The sequence below is a fragment of the Chiloscyllium plagiosum genome, chromosome 24, assembly GCF_004010195.1.
Source record: "Chiloscyllium plagiosum isolate BGI_BamShark_2017 chromosome 24, ASM401019v2, whole genome shotgun sequence".
Taxonomy (NCBI): Eukaryota; Metazoa; Chordata; class Chondrichthyes; order Orectolobiformes; family Hemiscylliidae; genus Chiloscyllium; species Chiloscyllium plagiosum.
The window spans coordinates 51,035,223-51,047,803 of NC_057733.1; the positions used below are offsets into that span (position 1 = coordinate 51,035,223).

A 12,581-nucleotide genomic window follows, 5' to 3' on the forward strand; every position below is an offset into this window, starting at 1 on the left:
CCCAACCCTCGAACTCAGCACCACCTTCCTAACCTGCAATCTTCTTCCTGACCTCTCCGGCCTATCACCCTCACCTTAACCTCCTTCCACCTATCACATTTCCAACGCCCCTCCTCCATACCTTTTATCTTAGCCTGCTTGGCACACTTTCCTCATTCCTGAAGAAGGGCTCATACCCAAAAAGTTGATTCTGCTGCTCCTTGGATGCTGCCTGACCTGCTGCGCTTTTCCAGCAACACATTTTCAGCTCTGATCTCCAGCATCTGCAGTCCTCACTTTCTCCTAAATTCCAACAATGCACAACAACCTCTGTATTTTTGTTATAGACTGTGCTTGCACAATGTAAAGTCAATTTTTACAAATTCATGAAGCTTTTCTACATTTTTGTGTGTTTATTCAGTTTTTAATAATCTTGATTCAGATTTAATTCAGAGATTTTGCAGCTGCTGCACGCTCCAGGATTTCAGCAAATACAGACTTATGGAAAATGTTGTTGGGCATTCATGCTCTTCACATTTAATTTTTGGAACATTTCCAAACTTTCATGATTGATCATAATTGAATTTAAATCTATGCCTTTATGCTCAGTGTTGCTCAACTGGAATGTCTTCAGTTTCTTGGCTTCTCTGTCTGTCTTTCAAAGTCACATCACATGGCTGAAAAATTTGCCAGTTCTCGGATGGAGAAGTTCTGAAAGTTAGCATAGGGAATTATGTCATACTAGGAATATTTATAAGAAATTACAACTAATTAAACATTGTGGCCATAGGGGTGTCACAGCAATGTAATCTGCTTAATATAGAGCAAATGAAATAGGGATTAGATGGAGTGACAAAAAGCTTTGTCAAAAAATGTAGGTTTAAAGAAGGCTGTTATAGAAAGAGAACCAAGTAGGGAAATTTTGGGAGAGAATTTTAGAACTGAGGCCAAGATGGTGAAGGCTGTTATGATCCCTGGCCAGTGACCAGTAACTTATCTTTAAGTAGATGAATTTTGAGTTTTCAGGTACTTAGAGAATAAAATCACAGGATTTTAGTTTTGAGCAAACAGAATTAAACTCTACCATAAAATATTGAACAGTAATACAAGCTACAGTGTACGTACAAATCATACTGTAACATCCATTAGCATGTAGTATGTCTGGGTAGTGGATAAACTGTGACCAATGCCCTCAGTCAAGATCGATATCACGAATTTCTCAATCCCTCCACCTCTTGCCTGGTCATTAGTGATAGTGGGTCACCAAGAACAGGGTTAGGATTAGAAAGGAGCAAAGGTGCTGTACTACTTCATTTTCTTAAGGAGCGTTGATAATAACTTTTGTTCATTTCATGTCTTAAGGGATTTAAAGATTAACTTATCATTATGTTTAGAACCTTTTTTTTAACAAAAACAGTTATTGGATTAATTGTTGGGCTATTTGCTAAGCTGTTACGTTTGTTGGCAGATGTTTCGTCTCCTTTCTAGGTGACATCATCAATGCTGTGTTGCCTCCTGTGATGCACTGCCATACTGTTCCGCTTTGAATTTACATGGTTCTATTTGGGCTGTTTACAGTTGGTGCTGGTTCCAGTTTCCATTGCAGCAGTTTTATATTGAGATTAGGTCAATGTGTTGCATAGACCGCATATTAAAACTACTTGAACTGCGTCTGCCAGAGGATGTGGTGGAGGCTGGTACAATTGCAACATTTAAGAGGCATTTGGATGGGTATATGAATAGGAAGGGTTTGGAGGGATATGGGCTGGGTACTGGCAGGTGGGACTAGATTGGGTTGGGATATCTGGTCGGCATGGACGGGTTAGACCGAAGGGTCTGTTTCCATGCTGTACATCTCTATGACTCTATGACCAGGTATATGAACAAATCAATGGGTCACCCAGGGGCTCATCCATTTTGAGGCTCATAGCTGAAGTGGTAATGCAAAGACTCAAACAGACTGTCCTCCCACAGATCAAACATAAGTTATGGATCAGGTACATGGATGATGAGTCATAGAGATGTACAGCACGGAAACAGACCATTCGGTCCAACTCGTCCAAGCCAACCAGATATCCCAACCCAATCAAGTCCCATCTGCCAGCATACCTGGCCCTTATCCCTCCAAACCCTTCCCATTCATATACCCATCCAGATGCCTTTTAAATGTTGCAATTGTACTAGCCTCCACCACTTCCTCTGGCAGCTCATTCCATGCATGTACCACCTGCGTGAAAACGTTGCCCCCAAGGTCTCTTTTATATCTTTCCCCTCTCACCTTAAACCTATGCCCTCTAGTTCTGGACACCCCCACCCACTCCTATTCATGCCCGTCACGATTTTATAAACCTCTATAAGGTCACCCCTCAACCTCCAACACTCCAGGGAAAACAGCCCTAGCCTATTCAGCCTCTCCCTCTCGCTCAAATCCTCCAACCCTGGCAACATCCTTGTAAATCTTTTCTGAATCTTTTCAAGTTTCACAACATCCTTTTGATAGGAAGGAGACCAGAATTGCACGCAATGTTCCAACAGTAGCCTAACCAACATCCTGTTCAGCTGCAACATGACCTCCCAACTCCTGTACTCAATACTCTGACCAATAAAGGAAAGCATAGTAAACGCTTCCTTCACTATCCTATCTACCTGCGACTCCACTTTCAAGGAGCTATGAACCTGCACTCCAAGGTCTCTTTTTTTTTCAGCAACACTCCCCAGGGCCTTACCATTAAGTGTATAAGTCCTGCTAAGATTTGCTTTCCCAAAATGCCACACCTCACGTTTATTAAAATTAAACTCCATCTGCCACTCCTCGGCCCATTGGTCCATCTGATCAAGATTCTGTTGTAATCTGAGGTAACCTTCTCCGCTGTCCACTCCACCTCCAATTTTGATGTCATCAGCAAACTTACTAACTGTACCTCTTATGCTTGCATCCAAATCATTTTATATAAATGATGACAAGTAGTGGACCCAGCACTGATCCTTGTGACCCTCCACTGGTCATAGGCCTCCACTCTGAAAAACAACCCTCCACCACCACCCTCTGTTTTCTACTTTTGAGCCAGTTCTCTGTCCAAATGGCGAATTCTCCCTATATTCCGTGAGATCTAACCTTGCTCACCAGTGTCCCATGGGGAACCTTGTCGAACGCCTTACCGAAGTCCATATAGATCGCATCTACTTCTCTGTCCTCATCAATCCCCTTTGTTACTTCTTCAAAAAACTCAATCAAGTTTGTGAGAGATAATCTCCCAGGCATAAAACCTTGTTGACTATCCCTTTCCCATTCCAGCAACTTGCCACCACCGACGTCGGGCTCACTGGTCTATAGTTCCCTGGCTTGTCCTTACCACCCTTCTTAAACAGTGACACCACATTAGCCAACCTCCAGTCTTCCGGCAACTCACCTGTGACTATTGATGATGCAAATATCTCAGCAAGGGGCCCAGCAATCACTTCCCCAGCTTCCCACAGAGTTCTCGGGTGCACCTGATCAGTTCCTTGGATTTATCCACTTTTATGCATTTCAAGACATCCTCCTTTGTAATATGGACATTTTTCAAGATATTTTTGTGATAATCAGAAGAGCTGAAATCAAGAACACACACCAGTAGATCAACAGCATTTTCACTAGAATCAGATTTATGAGAGAGGAGGTAAACAAAAACCGACTCCCATTTCTAGATCTAATGGTTACAAGGACACAATGGTGAATTCACAACAAAAGTTTGCAGAAAGACCACACATCCTGATCAGATCCTAAACTACAACAGCAACGCCTGTAAGAGGAGCTGCATTAGGACCTTGCTGAAAAGAGCAGCAACACACTGCAGCACCCTGGTACTGCAAGGACAGGAAGAAGAACACCTATTCAAAGTCTTTGCTAAAAACAGATAGCCCCACAGCCTTGTCTGCAGATGCCTGGCGGACAAGCAACACCAAGAAGATAAGACATGCCCCAACACATTGGCTACTCTCCCACACATTAAAAACATCACAGAACTGGCAACTGGACTGCTCTGTTCACTCGGGATTTTGACAGCACACAAAGCGACAGCCACACCCAACAGTGGCTCACCAGAATAAAGGATCTGATACCCACTTTGTGCAGGCCGAATGTAATTTCCAAGTTCCCATGCAGTGACCGCACTAAGCAATATGTAGGACAAACAGGCAGACAGCTAGCAACCCACATCCATGAACACCAACTGGCAACTAAGCGATACTAGCAACTCTCCCTGGTATCTGTACACACAGACAACATGAACTATGAGTATATACTGGGAGAATGGAATAGAGTTTTTGCAGAGAGTAGAGTGTGAGGATGTATAGTCAAGGTAACTGTGGGAGTCACTTGGTTTGTAGTGGATATTGGTGTCCACACAATCCTCAGAAATGAAAACAGATTTTGAGGAAAGGAAGGGAGAAGTCTGAGATGGACCAGATGAAGGTGAGAATGGGTTGGATATTGGAAGAGAAATTGATAAACTTTTTCAATTCTGGATGAAAGATGGAAGCAGCATCGATGATATCGTCAATATACCTGAGAAAGAGTTGTGGGTGGGGACCGAAATAGGACTAGAACAAGGCATGTTCTATGTACCCCACGAAGAGACAGGCCTAACTGAAGCCCATGTGGGTACTGATGGACACCCCTTTGACCTGAAGAAAGTGAGAGGAGTTAAGAGTGATGTATGGGCACTGTTCAGATCTTTTCTTCCAGGAAAAAGCAGAGAGCCCTGAGACCTGATAGGAATGGACATGTAAAGGGATTGCACGTATATGGTAAATCGGGGACAGCTGGAGGCTGCAAACTGGACATTTTGAAGCTGATGTACAGCATCAGAGGAATCACAGATGTAAGTGGGAAAAGACTGGGCAAAGGGAAACAAATCTGAGTTGAGGTCAGAAGAGATGAGTTCTGTGGGGCAGGAGCAGGCAGAAACAATGCACCTCTTTGGGCAGTCCTGTGGATTTTGGGAAGGAGCTAGAAGTGAGTTGTGCGGCATTGGGAGACTATGAGCTTTGAAGTAGTAGGGGCAGTTTACAAGATGAAATGTGGATAATGACTGTTGTGGACATGGTTGCCTGATTTTCCATAGTGTGCTCATGGTTCGGGGGAGGTAGGAGAGTTATTGAAGAGCTGGCGTTCAACCTCTGCAATGTAGACGTCAGTACTCCAGACAACAACATCACCACCTTTTGTCAGCAGGCTTAATTACAGAATCAGAGTTGGATCTGAGAGCATGAAGTGCAGTAATTTCACAGGGAGGTAGGTTGAAATAGGTGAGGGGGTCAGAGAAATTGTGTTGACCATTGTCACATCGACACTTCTCTATCAACCCAGTCGAGTGCAGGTAAACAGCCAGGCGGAGGGAGTGTTAGAGGTGCAGCAAGGGGTCTATGGGAGAAGGAAAGGAATCTTGTCCAAAGCAATGAGTGCAAAAGCAAAGGCAATGGAAGACGAGTTCAGCATCATGTCGTGCCCAAAATTCATTAAGGTGGAGATGCAGAGGGATGAAACTGCGAGCTTTGCTGAGGTTTGTTTGTTCATATTACACTAATATGAATGTGTGTGCTCCTGGAATGCTAATGGCAACTTGTTTGTGTTGGGAGAGTTTTATGAGTACACAGAATAAACCTTTGAGGAGAGTTAGCTTGCTTTTAATGAAAGTCTATTTTAAATTAAAATAAAAATCAATAAAGCCAGATATCAGTCAAGGCTCTGACTTGTCCAGTAATTACAGAGACTGACATTATTACAATAGTCAAATTTTGTTCATAATTTATTAGTTATATCCTTTGAAAATTGTTAATCCTGAATTTATATATTGATATTATTGCTCAGTTTGTCATTCTCTTACTGTCAATGGATTTATCCTATTAATATTTTGGCTTGGATCTCTGCTGTGCTGCGCTTCTGTTTATTACTAGTTCAAATCATTATTTAATGGAAGAAAATGTTTAATTTAATATGAGAAGTAACATTTACAGCAGGTAATTGAATATTCAATTTGTTGGACTTTTCAGTGATAGATTTAAGAAGGGATACAGATTTTGAAGTCTTGCTCAGTCAACTATTTGTTATCTTTTTCTTCTCCTTCAGGTATGTTAGAAACTTTGATATTTTAGACTTGATGTTTAAAACTAGGTATAAAGCTGTTGTGAAGAATGTTTAAGGTATTTCAGTGTTCTCATTACTAATCAATTGTGCTTTATTTTAGGTTTTGTGCCATCACACAGTAGGAACAATAGCCATTCAGGAATGCTGACTCATAGTCGCAGTAGCAGTAAAGGAAGTGTTGAAGAAATCATATCACAATCAAGACAGAAAGATTTCATGTCTGGTGTGCGCCAGAAAATGCTTCTGGACTATGCTTTCTATATGGCAAAGTACATTCCTGAAGAGCCCTCAAGTTCCAATGTGAGTCCTATCCACAGTGCCGAAAGTAGTCCCACAGCGGACAGTAAGGTAAGAAAAAACAAGTTAGTTATGAGTTTTGATATTTTTCTTCCAATACACAACATCTTAGTGTTATAGTTTAAAAAAAAATAAAAGCCTTAGAGCAGAACTGTTGAGCTTGAAGGTATCCTCCATAAAAGCTGTCAGTGTTGCTCCTGGGCATAGTTACCCAATATCATTTTGTCATTTTACCAAGTCATACTATTTTGTCAGCTGCGGGTGAGATGATGTAGCGACTGTCTGCCAGGAGCCAAATGACACACTTAAGTGGCCAATTAAGAGTCACTTCTTGCCTCCACCGATGGACTCACAGCAGACTTCTGGAGAGGTTTTCCTTTTTGCAAGCTCTGCACCACATGGAGTTAAAGTCATGATCATGTATTAATACTTTATATATTTTTAATAGTCCTGTTCATTTTCTTTGCATGTCAGTTGCCAAACAGTCAAATTGAGAACTCAGAACAACAAGTGGCTTGGGTCAATGCATTGGTTGGAAGAGTCTTCTGGGATTTCTTGGGTGAAACATACTGGTCAAACTTGGTGTCTCGAAAAATCCAGATGAAACTCAGCAAGATTAGGGTATGTGCTCAACATGTTCAGCCCATAAAATCAATGTTTATCAGTATAAATTTACTTGCAGTTAATTTAATATTCCTTGGCACAGATACTTAGTTCCATTTTGTTGATGCATAATTATAGAATTTGGAAAAGTGCCTTTCTCCAAGTATTTGACCATAGATATCGTCTGCCGTCAGATGTTTGGAAAACACCTGTTATTCAGAATGTTTTCAATCAGTGGCTGCTCCCAAGAAGGTATTATCCATACAAGTTTGAACACTGTGCCTTAAGCTATTTGATGTTGAAGGCCCAGTAAATCTTTGTTCATGTGTTTCTGGTTCCGTTCCCTCGTCTTAATTGTTTAAAGTTCATAAAATGTTACACTAATGTTAGAAGTATCAACAAGGGGTGGATTTATTGAAAGAACAAGTGAGAGGGTTATTCCCTTTCAAAATATTTTGCCTACTACCTAGTTCCCTTATGAATGCCTTAATTGAACATGCCTCCACCAAAATGCATTGCATTCCATTCCAGACCCTAACCACTTGCTGCGTATTTTTTGTATTGCATTTGGCATCTTTTACTGATTACTTTTATTCTGTGTCCACTTGTTCTCTATCCTTGCATGAATACGAATAGTTTGTCCCTACGTATTCTATCTAGACCCTTCATAATTTTGAATACTTCTCTCCACCTTCTCCAAGGAAAGCAGTCCAAAATTCTCCAATATATTTTTATAACTGACGTTCATTTACCTTGGATTCATTCTCGTTAATAAAACCATAAGATGTGGAGAAAAAATATGCCATTTCGCCCATTGTGTCTGCTCTGCATTCAATGATATCATGGCTGATGTGATAATATTCAATTCCACTTTCTTGCCATTTCTCCATAAAATGTAATGAGGCAATGATATTATCGCTAGACTGTTAATCTAGAGACCCAGGAATGTTTTGGGGGATCTGGGTTTGAATACTGCCAAGGCAGATGGTGTAATTTGTATTCAATAAAAAATAATTTGCAATTAAGAGTTGAATGATGTCCTTGAATCCATTGTCAATTATAGGAAAACCCCATCTGGTTCAGCCTTTGCTGCCAGCCTTGCCTGGTTTGACCTACATGTGACTAGTCCCACAGTAATGTGGTTGTTTCACGCTTCAGGCGAGTTCACAGGCTGAGAAGGACAGTCCTTCATGGTAAACTCAGCTGGAGTGGGAATTGAACCCATGCTGTTATCGTTACTTTGCACTGCAAGCATACTATCCACCCAACCCTCAAGAGGAACATAGAAAATTGGAGGAGACCATTCATCCCTTTGAGTTTGCTACACCATTCCGTATTATAATGGCCGATCATCTATCTCAGTACCTGTAGTCAGTTTGCACTTTCTTCCCATACCCTTTGACCCCTTATTTCCCATCCTGATTGAAAATCTATTTCGGCCAAATATACTTGACGACCCAGATTCGACAGTTCTCTGCCGTAACAAATTCTATCGTTTCACTACTGTCAGGAGAAATTCCTCCACATGCGTTTTAAATGGGCTCCCTTTTACTCTTAGAAAATGCCCTTTACCACAAGGCTCTTCCATAAGGGGAATCAATCTCTTCACATCTATGCCTCCTTGGCATTGTACATCTTTCAATAAGGTTGCCTTTCATTTTTCTAAACGTTATTGATTATGCGCCCAAACTACTCATGCTGTTCTCATAAGACAGTCCCTCCTTGAATGGGATCAACCAACTGAACCTTCTGTGGACTGCCCCCAATGCCAGTTTATCTTTCTTCGATAAAGGGATCAAAACTGTTTTCAGTATTATGGTCTGACTTGTGCCTTGTATTGTTTTAGCAAAACTTCCTTATTTTTATACTCCATTCCCATTGAAAGAAAGCTGACATTCCATTTCCATTCACTACTACTAGCTGAACTTGTATGCTAGCTCTTTGTGACTTAAGCATGCGAACCCAAAATCCCTCTTTGTTGCTCATTTCTGTGGTCTTTCTCCATTTAAGTAATAATATTCTGAAAAGTCACATAATCCACTCGGTAGACCCCCAACTGCCATGAGTTAAACTTGAACATACGTAATCCATGTATTTTAATTTTAGTCTCCCTCTCTTGTTCCTGGTGCTTCTCAGGTAATTCCTTAATAATCTTCAAACTGCAAGTTCTGGGACATCATATGCTTAAATCTAAAGCTATTTAAATTAAATTTTCTTTGTGGGTGTTGTGTTGTATTTAAGGATGGCTTCATAACACTCATGTAAATGCTTCAACTGCAGTCTAGGGACTGTAAATCCAGATGTCATTTTCAATATCACGCTGGCTTAGTTATTTCCTTCAGGTTTTTTATACTTCCATGTCAAAACCATATAAAGCCGTTCAGATGATAAATTACATATACAGTGACACATATAGCCAAATGTTACCTCAGAAGGAAGTTAAATTTATTGTTTTTAATTAAAAAGGCATATATAAACCTGTGGAACTTGTAGGAACTGATGGTGATATGTACTGAATATTTAAGTGGATAAATCCAAAATGATATTCCTTGTATCAACCAGGAAGCAAACCTTAGTTCTTTGGAGCAATCTTTGCGCTTCTATAGCATGATATTAATGTAAGGAGAAATTAATGTAAACATTTTTATCCTCCTTTCTTATTTTGACAGGTTTAGAATTTCACTTGCATCTGCTGTTCATTATATATATATATTGTAAAACGACTGGACTTCACTGCCCCTGTTTACTTTTGTTTGCGAACTGATGCATGCATTATTTTTTCAAGTGCTAATTATAATGTTATTCAGAATTATTTAGATGCTATTCTGCTCTGAGCATTTTTAAGGAAAATAACTTGAACATTTTTTACGTACTTTTGAGAAGCTAGTGTTTTTCCTTATTTACAATCGCTTAACCAAGCACTTATATAAAAGTATTCTTTATTCCTGCTAAAATTTTGAATAGTGTCTGAGAATTTCTGTATTCTTATTAACAGTCATAAGAACACCATTTAATACAATCATAGCTGATCTCATCTCAGCCTCAACTCCACTTTCCTGCTCACTCCCTGCAACTCTTTAACCCATTACTAATTAAAAATCGATCTCCTCCTTTAATTTATTCAGTGTCCTGGCATCCTCTGCACACTGGGATAGTGAATTCCATAAACTCACGACCCTTTAAGAGGAGTCCTTAAATATGCCTACACTTTGCCGAACATTATGACTATTTGTTCTAGGTTGCTGCACAGGGAGGAGCATCTGCTTGCATCTACTTTGTCAATTCCCGTTAACATCTTGCTTACCTTAATTAGATCTCCTCTCATTCTTCTAAATTCAAGTGAATAAACCTCTAAACTGCTCAATCTCTCTTCATAAAGCCAGCCTTTCATCTCTGGAATTTATCCAATGAACCTTCATTGAACTCCAACCAAACAGTCTTTAAAATCTGGTTATCCTTTTGTGAAACTAAGGAGACAGAATGTAACCCTGGCTTGTTGAACAGGAGTGTTAAATTAGTAATTTTTCAGTATCTTGGATCCCTCTAATATCTCATGATCTCTGCAGCCACTTCTCTTAAAATACTTGGATATAGATCATCACATCCTGGCAACTTGTCTGCCTTGAGTTCCACTAGTTTTTCAAATATTTTGTCCCTCTTATAGAGACTATTACGAGACCTTTCCTCCCATTAGCACCTTACTTATCTTTTATCTTTGGGATGTTTATAGTGTTTTCCAACATGAAGACTGATGCAAAATGTTTATTTAAATTATCTGTCATTTCCCTCTTCTCCATTATCAATTCCCCAGTTGCAAACTCCAAGGGCCCCACACTTCAGCTACCCATAATTGTAGAAGCTCTTGCTGTTTGCTTTTATATTTCTTGCTAGTTTACTTTTATATTCAGTTTTCTCCCTCATGCTTAGCTTGTTAGTCATCTGCTGCTAGTTCATAAAAAAAATCGCAATCCTCTGGCTTACAAACAATTTTGCTGCTTTGTAGGTCTTAGTTTTTGATTGCTTTTCTTGAGTCACTTTTTTTATCCATGGTAGATCACCCTTTTCGTCAATTCCTTCTTTTTGACTGGAATGCATTTTGCTCAATGTTATGCAATGGGCTGAGAAGTGGTAGATGGAGTTTAATTCAGATAATTGCAAGGTGTTGCATTTTGAGAAAGCCAAATCTTAGCAGGACTTCTACACTTAATGGTAAGTTCCTAGGGATTGTTGCTGAACAAAGAGACCTTGGAGTACAGGTTCATAGCTCCTTGAAAGTGGAGTCGCAGGTAGATAGGATAGTGAAGAAGGAGTATGGTATGCTTTCCTTTATTGGTCAGAGTATTGACTACAGGAGTTGGGAGGTCATGTTGCAGCTATGCAGGACATTGGGTAGGCCCCTGTTGCAATATGGCGTGCAATTCTGGTCTCCTTCCTATCGGAAAGATGTTATGAAAGGGTTCAGAAAAGACTTACAAGAATGTTGCCAGGATTGGAGTATTTGAGCTATAGGGAGAGGCTGAACAGGCTGGGGCTGTTTTCTCTGGAGCATTGGAGGCTGAGGGGTGACCTTATAGAGGTTTACAAAATTATGAGAGGCATGGATAGGATAAATAGACAAAGTCTTTTCCCTGGGGACGGTGAGTCCAGAACTAGAGGGCATAGGTTTAGGGTGAGAGGGGAAAGATATAAAAGAGACCTAGGGGGCAACTTTTTCACTCAGAAGGTGGTATATGTATGGATTGAACTGCCAAAGGAAGTGGTGGAGGCTGGTACAATTGCAACATTTAAAAGGTATCTGGATGGGTATATGAATAGGAAGGGTTTGGAGGGATATGGGCCGGGTGCTGGCAGGTGGGACTATATTGGGTTGGGATATCTGGTCGGCATGGACGGGTTGGACAGTAGGGTCTGTTTCCGTGCTGTACATCTCTATGACTATGACTAAATTTCTGCACAATTGTTTGCAGCTACTTATCCACTGATCTTCCCCTTAGTATATTTCTTTCTTCATATCTCTGAAATTGCCTCTAATTCTGTTGAGGACACTGGTTTGTGCCCTGAGTTGCTCTCTCTCAAACTGAAATTGAAACTTGACTTTGTTTCTTTTATTCATTTGTGGGACGTGGGCATCACTGGCTATTTAGTGAGCATCAGTATTTATTGCCCATCCCTAGTTGCCCTTGTTGTGGTAAGAAAGTTGTGGTAAGCTGCCAATTGACCTGCTGCATTACATATGTTATAAGTAAACACAATGCCTTTAGGGAGGAATTCCAGGATTTTGAACTAGCAACACTGAAGGAGAAGTGATACAGTTTTAAGTCAGGATGGGGAGTGGTTTGAAAGGGAGCTTGTGGGTGGTGGTGTTCCCATGTGCCTGCTTCCCTTGTCTTTCTAGGTGGAAGTGGTGGTGGGCTTGGAAGGTGCTGTGGAGAAAGTGAGGACTGCAGATGCAGGAGATCAAAGCTGAAAATGTGTTGCTGGAAAAGCGCAACAGGTCAGGCAGCATCCAAGGAGCAGGAGAATTGACATTTCGGGCATGAGCCCTTCTTCAGGAATAAGGAAAGTGTGCCAAGCA

The 12,581-nt window shown here is 40.6% G+C and overlaps 1 protein-coding gene across 1 annotated transcript in view; it reads left to right on the forward strand.

Moving 5' to 3' along the window:
• tex2 (testis expressed 2) overlaps positions 1–12,581 on the forward strand; it is a 131,862-nt gene that overhangs the window by 80,644 nt on the left and 38,637 nt on the right. The window contains exons 5-6 of the mRNA XM_043715090.1: positions 6,207–6,454; positions 6,878–7,024. Coding sequence (XP_043571025.1) covers positions 6,207–6,454; positions 6,878–7,024 — 395 coding nt within the window. The remainder of the gene's footprint in view (positions 1–6,206; positions 6,455–6,877; positions 7,025–12,581) is intronic.